This window comes from Camelus bactrianus, chromosome 32 (genome assembly GCF_048773025.1).
Source record: "Camelus bactrianus isolate YW-2024 breed Bactrian camel chromosome 32, ASM4877302v1, whole genome shotgun sequence".
Taxonomy (NCBI): Eukaryota; Metazoa; Chordata; class Mammalia; order Artiodactyla; family Camelidae; genus Camelus; species Camelus bactrianus.
In genome coordinates this window covers 20,314,455-20,330,241 of record NC_133570.1, presented here as the reverse complement: position 1 = coordinate 20,330,241, position 15,787 = coordinate 20,314,455, and the positions used below count along the sequence as shown (strand labels likewise).

General features: G+C 45.3%; 1 protein-coding gene across 4 annotated transcripts in view; it reads left to right on the top strand.

Moving 5' to 3' along the window:
- The window catches only part of MORC2 (MORC family CW-type zinc finger 2), a 38,131-nt gene extending 33,206 nt beyond the window's left edge, over positions 1 to 4,925 (top strand). For 2 of the 4 annotated variants that reach the window (XM_074356122.1, XM_074356125.1), the window contains exons 25-26: positions 1,717 to 1,905; positions 3,166 to 4,925. In XM_074356122.1, the coding sequence (XP_074212223.1) occupies positions 1,717 to 1,905; positions 3,166 to 3,234 (258 nt within the window). In that variant the 3' untranslated portion in view covers positions 3,235 to 4,925. Of the gene's footprint in view, positions 1 to 1,716; positions 1,958 to 3,165 lie in introns of all 4 variants that reach the window. The other 2 variants (XM_074356124.1, XM_074356123.1) reach the window with 2 other exon arrangements.
- The last annotated feature ends 10,862 nt before the right edge of the window (positions 4,926 to 15,787 follow it).

Sequence of the window (15,787 nt, the reverse complement as noted above, 5' to 3'; positions counted from 1 at the left end):
AGTTTGCCAGAGAGGGGTGAGCTTTAAGAAAAGGAAACAAGGTTAGGAGTTGAAGAAACTCTGGCTCAGAGACGTGAGCAGTGTGTTGTGATAGAGCCCAGATTTGAACTACTACTGAGGACAGGGCCTTGCTTCCCTGTGAGACGAGGGTGCTGCTTGCTGGGGAGGCTGCGAGGCGGCTTCACAGGAAGCTGTGGGCCTGGGTTCGCGTCCTTGCTTGGGCTGCAGGCCTTCAGTCCAGGAGCAAATGGCTGAAGGGCCAGCTGGGCCAGCCTGGCGTCCTTCGTCAGGTTTGTTGCTCTCGCCTTAAAGTTGTTGCCAAATTCAGAGCAAAGCCTGGGTGCAGTGGGGTCTCTGCAGGGGGCCTGACTGCTCAGACCAGAGCACAGGCAGCAGGACCGAGCCTAAAATAGTCGGTTAGCTTATGCTTGTAGAAGGAGGTGAACCACTAATGCATCAGCCTAATAGCCTCCTAAATGTAATGCCTAAAATAACTCTGGCTTTAATTTTTTTTTAAATTAGGGACACAGCTGAGTCTATTGTTCATTGTGTCCTTGACAGTTTGTAAATGACTGTCCTTTTTGCCATCCTGGTGGACCAGGAATTCCATAAAGCCCTTAGGGGTCCTGCAACTATTAGATTCAAATATGTGTATCTTTAAAAAGTAACAACTGCATGTGAATCTATAATGACCTAAACATGAAAAAAATGTAAAAACAAGTATGAATCATAGTTGGGCTCAAGATGTGTTTTTCATTTTAATACTTTTGGAGCCTGCTTGAACATTTATTTTGTGTGGTAATTATATTTTGTGCATAAGTTAAAGTTTCTCTTGCAACCGTGGTTTACTAGGATAATATTCTAGATTGTAAATAGATTGTTCTAACACTTAAAAAACAGCAGCCAGGAGGAGCCATTCACTGCTGGGTAGCTCATACATCTTCACAGAAGTAAGTAAATGCTAGAAGTGGTGAGGCTGCAGTGGTCGGCCAGGCCATCAGAATGGCCTCATCATTCTCATTGGTGATTTCTGAGTAAATCATAATCTCATAACTTTGAGCTTTGAAAATATAAACAAAGAGATATTAACTAAATTGTTTTTACGTTGAGATTTACGTTGTAACCTTAATTTGAAACAAATATCTTGCTACCTTCTAAAAGTTTGAAAACCCTTATGTCTAGTTAACATTACTGCCCCACCCCCGGGAAGTGTCATGCACTCAGGGAAGATGAGGAAAAGCTCTGATGCTGTGTAAACATACTGCACAGACCGAGGTGTCTGCTCTTGGAGGTTCTTGGTAAATACTTGCGGAAGAGAACTTTTGGTCTTCACGTTGTTGGTGTGACTTGGAAGCGGGTTGCTGGGAGGGCTGTTGTAAAGTCAGAAAGGTATGACTGATCTGGGGGGTGGCCATCTTGTCCCTCTTGGGCCACCTGGGATGGTGAGCAGAATCATGTGACTCGCGGTGGCTGTCTGCCAGAGCACTCCGCTGAGTGCTTCACACACGAGCGCTCGTCTTCATCCTCATGATGTCATGAGGTGGGCATCAAGGCCTTTCTTCTCTGGAGCGAGGAGATCGTTACTCCTGTGTCTGACATCCCTTCAGACCCAGCTTCCTTGCGCTGAGCCAGTTGGGGACACCAGTGCCCATCTAGAAGGGCCCTGGGAACCCTTGTGACCTCGTGCGCCTTACCCTCCGGCTCCCCTCCCAACAGAAAGAGTACTTCAAGCAGTATGAAGTGGGGCTCCAGAATCTGTGCCATTCCTACCAGAGCCGTGCCGACTCCCGGGCCAAGGCCTCCGAGGAGAGCCTGCGCACCTCCGAGAGGAAGCTCCGTGAGACAGAGGAGAAGCTGCAGAAGCTGAGGACCAACATCGTGGCACTCCTGCAAAAGGTGCAGGAGGTGAGCCAGGCAGCCCTCTCATTGCAGCTGGACCACGTGGTGTCTCAGGGAGGTGGGCCTGGGCACCTCTTGCTCCCTTCTCCTCACTCACAGGAATCTGCGGTTCCAGCCCTAGCTGCACAGCATCCCGACCAGGAGGGCTGGACGTGGTGCGGCTGCCTGGGCCTCATCCCAGCTAGACCCACAGTATCATACTTTTGCCCTTGTTTAGACATTCTGATGTACAACCTGGTTTGAGAACCCTCCAAGCCATAAAAGAGAAAGACCTTCTTGATTTTCCAGATGATGCCTAGATGGGATGGGGTAGCCCAGAAGCGGGTGTGCCCTGTAGAGTCTGTCTTTCGTCCAGGCAGTAGACACTGAGAGTTTTCTCTGTGCCTGTCCTGTGGACCCCTGGTAAACCAGACAGGCAAGATAGGGTTCCTGTGCTCAGAGCCCAACAGGTGGAGGAGACTGGTGGGACATGCCTTGAAGAAAACACAAAAGAGACAGAAAGCAGGGAGGCCACTTTACTAGGGTGTTCAGGGGTGGCCTGTGGAGGTATTTGAGCTGAGAGCAGACCCAGTCACACGGGAGTGGGATGTGGGAGTTCTGGGCAGAGGGAAGAGCTGGGCCCAAGGCCCAAGGCAGGGAGATAGAAGAGGTGGGGCCTGTATAGGGTTGGAAGTCACTGGAGGGGTGTGGTACCATCTAAACATTTTCAATCTAAGACATTTACTCTGGTTGGTTGTAGGAGGGCCCGGAGGGGGTGGAAGTTAGAATCCGGGACTCCAGTGAGGAGGTTCCCACAGTTGTCTGAGTGAGAGATTCTGGCGTGAACCTTGGATAGTGACTGAGGAGGAAGAGAAGAGGGCAGATCTGTTAATACCTGAGGCAAGGGGAGGAAATAGGGTGATTGTTTTGATTTGTCTGAGCCCCTGGGTAGAGGGGAGGTGGTGACCTGTACTGAGACTTGGAGCAACATGGGGTGGGTGGTGCTGTAGAGCTGTTGGGTGTAGTGAGCCTGGGAGGCCTGAAGCACATCTGAGGCAAGTGGGAATCTGGGGCAGAGGCAGGGCAGGAGCAAGAAATCTGGGCGTCATCTGTGCACAGAGGATGGGGCTGGGGGGAGCAGATGGTCAAGATGGGGTGGGCCTGACAGCCAGGGTGGAGACGAGAGAGGAAGGGACTTGAGCTCAGGCCTCATGGGCTGCGAGGAGGGTGGGGAGGCGGGTCCACCACCCCATGGCCCCCGGCTGACCCTGCCCTACTCTGTTCCAGGACATAGACATTAACACAGACGACGAGCTGGATGCCTACATCGAGGACCTGATCACCAAGGGGGACTAAGGGGCCCAGAGCCAGAGATCAGCTTCCCTACCCCTCAAGGCAGAGCTCCTGGGGGTGGCGCTTCATTCACGGGTTGGTGGACTTACCTTGGTTTGACTCACGTGGGACATTTGTGCTTTTGGAGGGAAAGAGACTCTGATTCTTTGAATCTTCCTCCCTAAGTTTATAAATATTTATTTTTTAAAAGAAACAAGATGCTGTGCCTGCTGTGAGACCATACCTTTTTTTGGTGACTCTTGGGCAAAGGACAGAGAGAACCAGGACGCCAAGTCCGAGCCACATCTGTTGGCTCCTGGCTCCTCAAGATGTGGCAAATCTCTTGGAAGTTGGAGAGGCTCCAGGGGCAGGGCTGGGGGAGGGACAGGGCCCCCCAGAGTGGTGCTTCCCCAGGAGCTCCAATCCAGGGGACCCCAAGGGGGCCACGGGTCAGGAGGAGGCTGAGCACTGAGCAGCTCTCCCTCTCATGGCTCCTGCCCCAGGCAGGGATGTGAGTGGTGGCCTGTGCTGTCGGGCACCTTGGCTGTGGCACAGTCCAAACAGCTTGGGGAAGAAAGATCCTCCTGTTCAGCTTCCCCATCCACTGCCCAAGTGCTCCCTGCTGGAGATTTCCATGGCTAACTGTGGACACTGAGGTTTCCTGCCTCAAAAACTTGAGTCCGCGTTGAGGAGTGGACTGATCCGACTCTGGTCCGACTGCTGACCTGGGTAGCACGCTGAATGTTTGAAGTCCAAAGGATTCCCTTTAGGAAAGGACCTTGTGTGTGAAGGATCCCCTGTGCTGACCTGGTGGCAGCTCTGTCAGTGGGTGTGGCAGGGTCCTGAAGGAGCGACCTGCCTCCATGCTGTGGGCCATCTGGAGGGCCTGCTGCTGCTTTTCCTTCCCCTGCTCCCTCTCTGCCCCACCATGCCTGTTCAGGATCCCTGCTTTGGGCCAGAAAGGAGGAGGGGCCCACAGGTGTGGGAAGTGGGTCGCAAGGACTCCAGAGGCTGCTCTGTAGGAAGCACACCATGCCTTTCCTGCCACCTGGTCACAGCCTCATACAGCTGTGGCCCTCAAACAACTTCTCAGGGTCAAAGACAAAGGCAGGAGTTGCTGAGTTTTCTCTTTAATGGCCATTGGAAAAATTCTGGTTTGCTTTCCTCCAACTCTCTTCTTCCCCCTCTTTATTTGGGGACTTAGGGTTTTCAAGAGCTATGGCCTTTGACCACTGGTCTGCGAGTCAGACCTCTCAGTGTTTCCAGCACCTTCCCACATCTGGCCAGCAGTGGCCCTGTGAAGTCTGTAGAAGACTGGGAGCACTGCGAGGCCCCTAGGCAGGCCACACTGGATTAGAAGTCTTCACCCACTTGTGCACGTGGCCAGAGCGCCTGTGACTTGCGGGTTTGGGGCTTCCCCAAACACATTCCTGGTAGAGGGCTGTTTGGGGGAAATACCATTCAGAGAGACCCTGACCTCTTCCTGTGGAAGATACTCTGAGTCTTGGGGTTTCTTGAACTGGTGGTTCCTCTCCTGTCCAGCTCGCCCTCTCCATCACAGGCAGCATATGGTCCATTTTTGTCCCCAAACATACTGTTTTAAACTAAATGGAAGTTGGTTCTGCATTTTTACCAGAAGGTAAACTCAAGTTTTTTATTTACACACCTGTAATCAAAATGCAATACTATAAACTTTCACTGGTGAGACTCCTGAACTCAGTCTTCAGTCTGTTTTCTTCTTAGTAAAATCCAGCATCTTCCTCCTCTTCATCCTTTCCTCCACTGTGGCTTTAAATTGTCTTCAAATTCTTCTTCATCTCCACCATCTTCAGTGTCTTGTATCTTCAGCCTCCTTAACACCCACAGAAACTGAAATACTGCATTTCTTAAATGTTTTAGCTTCAACTTCTGGGTGTGCCTACCTTGCTGTTTAAATCCAACCACAGCTGCGCTGAGTGCAGCCTGCTTCCCACGCGGAGCTCCTGCCATTCTGGGTAGGAAGATGCGATGCAGGGGTCCCTCCCATTCCCCTGTCACAGATAACTGACCTCCTTGGAACTGTGGGAGGAAGGAGAGGGTCTGGTTGGTCTGTGGCAAGAAGGTCCTGGGTTCAAGGCTGTGAGAAGGTGAATGAGTGCAGTGACCCTTGTTTTTAAGGATAAGAGGGATGAGGAATTTCTTTTGTGTTTTTTGTTTTGTTTTTTTAAGTGACACATGCACATGGTAAAAATTCAAACAGTACAAAAGGCTGGACCATGAAAATCAAGGCTCCCTCCCCCGACCCCATCCCCTCCCTGGAGAGAGTGTCCACCCTTAGCACACAAGTACACATTCACACAATTTCTGCCTGTTTCCCACTTAGTGTATCTTGGAACCTGTTTCAGAAGAGCTCATATGGATCTACTTTATTCTTCTGAACAACCATATAGCCTTTCATTGTCTTGAATGTACTGTCATTTAACGGTCCCCTATTTATGAATATTTGCGTTTTTAGTGTTTATGAAAAATGATGTGGTGAGTATCTGTGTGTGTATGTGTGTACTTAATCATTAACTCAGATCCCTACGTATATAGGATAAATTCCAAAGAGAGAAATAGCTGTGTCAGACGGTTGTATTAAAAATTCTAAGATACATTCCAGAAAAGACTTCCAATTTCAACTCCTATCAGTAGTGTATTATTTCCCCCACACACTTGCCTGTATGCACGCTCTTCCATCTTAACTGTTTACTAATCTGAAAGGTGAAAAGTGGACTTTTGAATTGGTTTGAACTACCCTGACATTGAGCATCTTCACTGGCCAGCTGTGTTTGAGACAGGGCTGTACTTCTGAAACTTCGGTTAGGAACTTTTCTGTAAATCATGAAAAATAAGGGGCAAAATCCTCAAAAAAGTTCACCTTATACCACTGCCTCAGCCCCCAAGTGTCCCATGGATTTAGCATTAAAAACCCCACTTTAGCATCAATACTGTCTTCATTACTAGGTCAGGACAAGGGTTTGATATTTTGGTTTACCAAAGGAAGGCATCGGTTAATAGCAGGCTGAGAGAAACGCCTCTGATTCCTCCTCTACATCTGTCTGGGTGGCATTGCTTTTTGGTTCCCCTTGTTGGGTCCAGTTCCCCTTGAAAGACATGAGTGTCTTTTAGACCCGTGGTTCCAGCAGCATTAGCCAAGAGTTCACAGCTCTAAAGACCAGTAAGTGTTAAGACTGGTAAGTTCAGACTTCTTTACCTGCGCGTGCAGTGCCTCCACTGGCTACTTGTCTCCAGTGTAAGGCTGGGCCAGGCTATTGGGGACCTGTTGGCAGTTGCCAAAATGCCGAAAACATCCTCAGAATTCCACTGGAGGTTTCTGCCCTTTGCTGGAGATGGAACCTCTGAGGCTTCCTTTGGAACAGCCATATTGCTCTTGGTTCCCTGGGCAGGTGGACAGCCAGTTTGGCCACAGGACACAGAGCTCTAAAGGAACGTGCTTCCTCCAGTGCAACATTTGAGGCCTCAGACTGTCCTCAGCACTATTGGGGGCACCCTCTTGATAGTGCGCAAGACACAGACTGGACAGAGGAAGGGCCTGGCAAGGCACATCCCACTCAGCAGTGAGCCAAAATGTTGCCAAGCCTGTTTCTCAGTTTGGCGATTTACACCTCCTAACTAGGAACATGCCAGGCCCAACTAGGGCTCCTGGTGGGTCCTGCAGAAATCTCCCTCCTTCTTCCAGCTCACAAAGCCTCAGACAAATCACTGCCCATCCTGGGTCCCCTCTCTAAAATAAAGGAGCTGGATGACAGTAGAGGTTTTATGGCCTACTAAGGCACAGGGCCAATTCTCCACCAGAAATTTATCCAAAGGCCTATAAGGACAGCCAGTAATTGAGCTGGTCTCAAGTTGCAATGAGGGCCCAAACCCCTTGTTGCCCTGACCCCTTATTTTTGCTTCTAAGAGTCACTGGTCCCCACGGGCTACCTGTAGGCCTTCCACGGCTTACTCAGTGGCCTTCCTCGTAGCCGCCTAACCATCAGCCCATTCAGTATGCCCTGAGGCAAGCAGGGCAGGGCTTCCATCCAGCCTCCTTCGGGCTGCAGGAAGGTTGCCTGTGCTACTTCCTGAGGCCCGGGCTTTCTCAGCAGCTTCCAGCCAAGGCTCGGAGGGTAGGGATCCCATAGCACTGAGGCAAACCTGGACTAGTGAGACGAGAAGGCTCTGGCGGACACATCCCTCCTCCTTTCTTGTCCCCTCCTGACGCTGCTATGATGCTTCCATGGGATCCTCCAGGGCCACTCCTGCCAGAGCACCTGCAGGTTTTTGGGGAAGTGGTGGGCGCTCTAATCCAGCACTTTGAATTTACGTTCCTTCCTTCCCCGCTTTTCCTCTATTGAAGCTCTGGGCTCTCACTCCCCGCACCACTTCCCCATCATTTAAGCCAGTCTGTTCCTAGTCAGGTCTGGAGCACTGCGATGCGAGAACCCCTGAGTGTCAGAAGGGAGAGTTTTGACTTCCTCACGCTAAATCATCAGCTACCATAATACAGCGGGAGCTCGAGGGCTGGCTGCAGATTCTCACCTGGCCTAGAGGACGCGGCCCGCAGCACTGGGTCATCTCTCAAAACGGACTTTGCGGGTATCGGTGCGCCGGCGTCCTCCCAGACCGCCAACGGTTGCGTGACGCGGAGAACGCCCGTCCCGCCCGCCAGCATCTTGAGCCTCGAGACGGGCGCGCAACGGCGCCTGCGCGGTGAGGTTACTGCACGTGCTCCGCGCCCTGCGCATGCGCCTTGGGAGGCTCGCGAGCCTGCCAAAGGGTCCGAAGCGCGAGTGCCAGCGTCTGCCCCTCAGCGCGGGTGAGGAGAAGGGGAGGTGAGCGAACCCGGGAGTGCGAGGCCCGCCCCGGGGTCCGACGTCGCGTCCTGCGGCCCCACCGCGTGCGGCCAGGCTGGGGCCGGCGGCCGCGGGGTCTCACGTCCCGGGACAGCGGGAGGCTTTGGGACAGGGCAGTGGGGAGGTTGGATTTTGCTCCTGGAGTCTGCGTGTCAAGCCCCGGCTCGGAGGAAACCTTTCACCGCGGCTGTTTTCCAACTTTCTTGGGTCAATACAGGAAAATTTCTTGTAGAGATGCCCCTTAATGGTGTGGTGCTTTTACATCTGCAAGACAGAGGACCTGGAGAGGAAGCCGCGGGTTTTACATTTTAAAATAGCCTCTCCAGGTACCTTCCCCTGACAGACCCGCCCGCTCGCCCTGAGGGCTCGGGTTTAACAGCTGCGCCTCGTTTTCCGCTGGTTTGTCTGTCCGTGGCTTGGTTTATGGTGGTGTTTGAAAGGTTTTGGGGTTTCCTATCGTGCTTGAGAAAATCCTTCCCCCTCTATCCAACCCTTGAGTATTCTCTTACATTTTGTTGCACTGTTTTAAAGTTTTTTTGTGTGTTAATCTCCATTCCCTGTGGAAATTATTTTAGTAGAAGTGGTAGGGCAGGAGTCAAACTTTGGTTTTGGTTTTTCCAGGCGGAACTTCACTTCTGCCAGCGCCATTTATTAAGTGACCCGCCTTGGTTATTACTTATATTACACTGTATGTGGTTTTGGATCTGTTGAGCTTGAGATGACCCTTAAATACAACAATGGAGACACCCTGTTACCAGCTAGACGGACAGGTGATTCCGACGTGAGTGTTGAGCTCCTAGAATCTGGGGGCGTCATCAGCAGATAGATGAGTTTCCCTCACAGTTTTACTTTTTAGAATGTTTTTCCAGGCGACTCTTGGAATTTCTTCTTTCACATGAGATTTAAAAATCACGTTATCCAATTCTCTCCTGTCCCTGCCTCCCCCCCCCCACCCCCCAATTCCATTGGGGTTTAAATTTTAATTGCATTAAATGTAGATGTAAGTTGTGGGAGGGTTGACATTTTTATGATTTTAAATCTCCCTAGACGCTATGGTTTTTCCATTTGTTTGACTCCTTTTAGATCTTCCAATAAGATTTTATTATTTCTTCATACGGGTTCTAAAACTTTCTCATTTTATTCCTAAATGTCTTGTATTTTTTGTCACTACTGTGGATGAGTTTTTTTTTTTTTTTTTTGTCTCTATTCCTGATAGTTAATATAGAGAAAAGCAAATTATTTAATATTGCTTATTTTCTATCATACGAACTCTGGTAGTTTTTAAAAGAAACTTGTATTTTATAGATGAAATGTGCAGATTTGCCAGTATGCCAATTTAACTGCAGAACCTCTGAAACAGTGTTGAATAATTATCGAGGTCTTTCTGATGCGCATGGGCTGAGCAGGATATTGGCTGTTGGTTTTGGTGAACGGCCTTTAAAGTGTGGAAAGACCTTCCTTCTGTTTTTGTTGTCTCGTTTTTTAAACTTGGGGCTTTTGGGATGGAGCTGTGGCTGACCATCTTGTCTGAGTTGAGTGCCAGGGGGCACTAGTTACACAGAATGAAACGTGGGTTGGGAGCCCCCTAACCCTGTCCCCCAACCCTGTCCCCCATTGTCAAAGGCCATTTCAGCATCTATTGCTAAAACCATATGGGCTTTTTCTCCTTTAAGCTGTTTTAATGATTACTTTTATTAGACACTGAGTAACTATGAAATACTGCATCAAATATTTATAGGACTATGCAGTGTACATCTTTCATTTGGTTTAAGAAAATGTATTATTATTAGTTTATAATCCATGTGTGCCCCTCCTGAGCCCTCTCCCCTCTCCTCCTTGCTCAGTGGTAACCACCATTCTGAATTTTGTGTTTATGATGTTTTCTTTGCTCTTTTTATACTTTAACTATCTTGGTTTATATTTCTAAATAATTGCTTGGCCTATTTTTGAACTTAAATGGACATGACATTTTATTTACTGTTCTGCAATTTGCCTGTTAATATTATGTTCCAGAAATTCATCCATGTTGTTGGGTGTAGCTGTAATTTATTCACCTTCCCTACTGTATAGTAGTGCTGCATACTCGACAGTAATGGAAATGAATTACACCTACAGTGGAACATACCACAATTTTTAAAATCCATGTCGCTCTGATTGGCATTTGGGTTGTTTGAAAGCTTTTTGTTAATACAGTACATCTGTGGACATTTGTGTTTATGCCTCTGGTTGCATGCATAATACTTGGAGTAGACTGAGTAGACTTGCTGTGTCATAGGTCATGCCCTCTTCAACTTTCCTAAGTAATACCAGATTGTTTTCAGAAGCAGTTGTATCAATTTATATGCTCATTGGCACTAAGTGCTTCATTTCTCTGCTTGCTCACCCACACTTGATACTGCTAGACTTGATTTGTTTTTTGCCAGTCTGATGGGTGTGTAGTGTTAACTCATTGTGGTTTAATCTGCATTTCTCTGATTTCTGATGGGGTTAGGCATCTTTTGATAAAGTGTTTGCTCAAGCCTTTTGCCCATTTTCCTTCTTGTAACTTGTTTAAGAAATCCTTCCCTATCCTGAGGTCATAAAGATACTTTTTATATTGTCTTCTAAAGAGTGTATAGTTTTGTCTTTCACATATAGATCTTTAATCCATCTGGAACTGACCTTTGTGTATGGTGTGAAGTAGAGCTCCAGGTCCTTTCTTCTTCCTTCCCTTCTTCCTGATCGTCCTTACACCTCTTATTGAAAAGTCTTACCTTTCTCCATTAATCTACAGTGTTACCCCTCTTGTATATCAAATGTTCATATATGTATGAATCTGTTTCTGGATTTTTATTCAGTTACATTTGTCTGTTGTCTCTCTACACACTAACTTAATTATAGTTTTATAGTAAGTTTTGCTACCTAGTAGAGCTGATCCTACCACTTTTTCTGCTTCAAGAGCATCTTGAATATTCTTGATCCTTTGCATTTCATATGAATTTTAGAATCATTTTATCAAGCTCCATGGGAAAACCTATACGGGGTTTCATTCGAATTGACTGTATGTTATCAGTTTGAGAAAAATTGGTATCGTTGTAAGTCTTCCAAATCATGAAAATGGTATAACTCTCCATTAATTTAGATCTTTCTTTAGTGTCTTTCATGGCAATTTTATCTTTAGAGGTCTTGTGTGTCCTTTGCTACATGTATCCTAGGTATCTGATGATATTTGATGCTATCGTAAATGGTATTTTTTAAAAGTTAATTTTCTGACATTTTGTTGCTAGCTTGTAAAAATGTAATTGATTTTTATATATTGACTATTCTAATTTATCTCCTGATTCTTTTGGATTTTCTTTGATATATTGTTTGTGAGCAGTGATAATTTTGTCAGTTCTCATACCTCATGTATTTTTCTTGCCTTATTGCATTGGCTAGGATTGCCAATAGAGTGTTGAATGCAGAGTGTGAAAGTGGGTATCCTTTTTTGTTCCCTGTCTCACAGAGAAAGCTTTTTTTTTTTTTTCGTAGGTATCATTCATCAGATTAAATTTCTTTCTATTCCTATATTTAAGCATTTTTTTCTTTTAAATATCACAGATGCATGTTGAATTTCATCTCAAGTATTTTCTGCATCCATTGAGATGACCATTCAGTGTTCTCCTTTAATTTGTTACTGTGGTTAATTGCATTGGTTAGTTTTTCTTAAGGTAAACCAACCGTGCACTTCTGGAATGATTTTTCTGTATTGCTAGATTTGTTAATATTTTGTTTTGAATTGTACCAGCATGTGAGTGACACTAGTTTGTGATTTTCCTCTCTTACACTGTCCTTGTTGGGTTTTGGTAACTAGATTATACTAGCCTCAAAAAACAGGGACAGTTTCTGTAAGATTGGTTATTCCTTGGTCAGCTGTGTCTGGAGTTTGGTGTATATATGTGAGGGGAGGTTTTTTAACTGACTGAATTTAAAAAAAAATGGTTATACTATTATTCAGGCTCTTCTAATTTTTGAGTCAGTTTTAAGTTATATTTTTCTAGAGTTTATCTCAGTTTTCAAAGGTATTGTCACACAGTTGTTATAATATCCCTAAAATACCTGTAGCATCTGTATCTATGTCCTCTTTTCATTCCAAGTATTGTTTTTTGGGTTCATGCATTTCCTCCTTCCTTCTGTTTTCCTTATCAGTAAAGTTTGTCAGTTTTATTTTTTTCTAAGAATCAACCTCAGCTACCTTGGTCCTTTCTATTATGTTTGTTTTCTCGTTCACTAATTTCTAATCATTATTTCCTTACTTTCCTTTCTTTGAGTTTATCCTAATATTCGTTTCCCTACTCAAATTGGATGTTTAGCTTATTATTTTTTGGCCTTTTTCTTTTACAACATGAGCTTTCAAGACTATAAATTTCCCTCTAAGTACAGCTTTATTTGTATCCTGTAAGTTTAGATATATAATATTTTAAGTTTTAATTGTATTTTCTGGTTTTTGTTTTCTTTTTTGATCCATGAGTTTTTTTAAAAGTGTATTTCTTAATGTTCAAACATGGTTATTTTTTCTAATTTTCTTTTTGTTACTGATTTTTAACTATCTTTGTTGTCATCTGAGAATGTGGCCTATATATACCAGTCCTTTGAAATTTGCTGAGGCTTTATGACTGGCCTAAGTATGTGGCTAATATTCATAAATTTTCTGTGAATTTCAAAAATATGTATTTTGCTCTTAGGTATAATTCCCTGTATGTACCTATTACAACAAGTTTACTTTTGATTCTTTTTTTGGGGGGGTAGGTGATTAGGTTTATTTATCTTAAATGGAGGTACTGGGGGTTGAACCCAGGACCTCATGCATGCTAAGTGTGCACTCTACCACTAAGCTATACCCTCTCCTCCTATTACACCAAGTTTGTGTTGTTTGAACCCTTGCTGATAGTGTTTGAGCTCTCATTACTGGGAGAGAGATGTTAAAATCTTCCATTACGATTGTGTATTTATCTATTTCTCCTTGTGATTGTGTCCATTTTACTTTATTTTGAGATGTTATTAGATGCATATGAGTTTTAGAACTTCATAAATTTTACTTTTCATCATTATAAAGTGTTTTTTTTAATCTCTTGAAGTTGACATCTAGTAATATTTTTTGCCTCATAATCTGTCTTGTCTGTATAGTTATGTTTTAGGTGTTTTCTTATAAATAGCATATAACTGGATTTTTTAAAATATTTTCCATTCTTACTCAAAGCATTTAACTTACTTAAATTTTGTGTAATTATTGATGCATTGGTTACTGACTTATTTCCATATTCCTACTTTGTAAATTTTATTCCACTTTATCTGCACTCCTTTTTCCTTTCCTGCTTTCTTTTAGATTGACTGAAAATTTCTCCCCGCATACAGTGTTTTTCCTCTGTTCTGGAAGTTTAGTATTCTCATTCCTCCATACATTTTACATAATCCTTAACTCATCAAAGTCTAACTCCACAAATCACTTAATATTGTTTCAATAAATTTTTGTTAGTCTTCATTTTTCTTTCATTCCTGAACGATATTTTTGTTGGGAATACTAACATTTTCTCCTCTACTTTGGAGATATTTTATTGTCTTCTGACTTTCTCTGGAGGCCAGAAGACAGTGAATTCCCAATCTAATCAATGCTCTCTCAAGGCAAATTTGGTTCCTTGTAAGATTTTGTGGTTTTTAAAGGTCTTGCATTTTCACTATATTGTATTTAGCTGTAGATATCTTTTTATTTACCTTTACTAGGATTTGTTGGGATTGAGTCTGTATACTGGTATTTCTTGTCAAAAAGCTAATTTTTTAGTCATTAACTCTTCAAAGATTGCTTGTGCTCCATTTTGACTAGACACACTTGGCATCTTTTCACTGCATCCTTGTCTCTTCTCTTTTATATTTTTCACCTCTGTGTGTCTGTGTTGCTTTCTGGATGCTTAACACAGATCTCACTTCCATGCCTCTAATACTCTCCTCGTTGTATAATCTGATATTTATTATTTTTAGTGATTTTTTTTTCAATTTCTGCAAGTTCTTTAGTATTTTTTGAATGCTTTTTACTCATTTGCAAGCCACTCTTCTGTTTCTAGATATATATTAAAATGTACTTATTTTACACTGTGTCTGCCAATTTCTCTGTATCAAGGGGTTTTATGTTATGCAAGATTCTGCTGTAATTTCTGTTGGCCATTGTTCATGGGCCAATTTGTCGTGTTTCCTTGTATCTCTGGAGATACTATACTGTGAGCTGCTGGTTTTCCTGGCAGCTTCACATCTGGGGTTCTGTAAGGCCTGGAGTGAAGGGGAGAGCCTCCAGAGAGGATCTGTTTGTTTCTCTCATGTGACTAGAGACAGACATTGCCAATTTGGGGCCAAGCTATATTCTCTACTAGAGCTTTTATTGGACCACCCTGATAGTATGTATTTGGGCTGTGAAATCAAATGAGGGTCTGCTTCTGATTACAAATTCTTAGTTTTTTTTTTTTTTTTCTGCTCTGCTTAGGACTAGCCTTTAAGACAAGCAATTTTCCTTGTATTCGATTATTGATTCACCATTATATTGAAGGTATAGCCCTTGGGGGCCCAGCTTTAGGGAGGACATGTACTGATGCCCTACATCAGGCAGGCCATTTGAGGCTATGAAAACTTAGTTAGGCTCAGTGGGCTCAGTAAATGGCTATGAGAAGCAGACTTGGGGACTTGTATCTCCCCAGGTTTCCACATCCACTTAATTTTTGGCCTAGGTATTCCTTATATTCATTCCAGCTCATGGATGCATTTAAGGTATTTTAAAATTTTTATCCAGCATGTCTAGTTTTCCACGAAGGATGATAATACAGGCACCTAGTCTACCATTGCCAGAAAAAGAAACCCCTCTTGAACTGTTTGGTAAAATGAATGATTTACAACTAAAAGCTTCCCAACTTTGACCCATTCTGGCATTTCTGTGTAAACCCAACTTGGGCATGGGTTTACCAGTGTGAGGTATCAGCTTTTTGTATATGGCTGAATTCTATTTGCTGTTGTCATATTTGGATATATGAAAGTTCTGTTCTTATTTTCCATTCCCTCCCCTGGCAGATCCCCTCTCCACTGCCTCATGGGTCAGGGCCATCCTGGGGGTGACCCCTCCCGCCTTTCTCTCCAGTGAGAGCTGCCCCCCAGCACCTCTGCCAGGACTCACCGGTGTCTGCCTGCCTCCCCACAGATGGGAAAGCAAGCACCTGGAAAGGAAGGAGTTTTGCGGAGCCAACCTTGGATCCCACAGCACTGGGGTGTCAGGATAGATGGTTAGAGCCTGGCTCTGATTCCCCTGTGGTGCCTGCCCCACTCCATCCTCTCTCCTGGAAGTGCTGGCACTGGGAGGAGGACCTGCTGGGCCAGACCAGCCACCCTTGGCTGGGTCCTAGGAGCTACTGACCCAAGTTGCTTGGCAACCTGGGGCAACAGAAGTGGCCCAGGTCATAGTTGTTGGGCAACCCTAGAACTCACCAGGGCCAGTGTTCCCTGTGGAGGGTGGTGAGGGCCTTGGCTTGGCCCCAGGCCAAACTGTGACCCTCTGCTAGGTCCTGACTCAGCCTTCGGCAGCCTTCCTGGCCCAGACCCTGTCCCACCATATTTTCCACCCCCACCCCTCCCCATCCAGACCAACCTCCCACTGCTGGCTTCTGGCACTGAGCAGAATAAAGCCCCACACTCCTCCCCCATGCCAC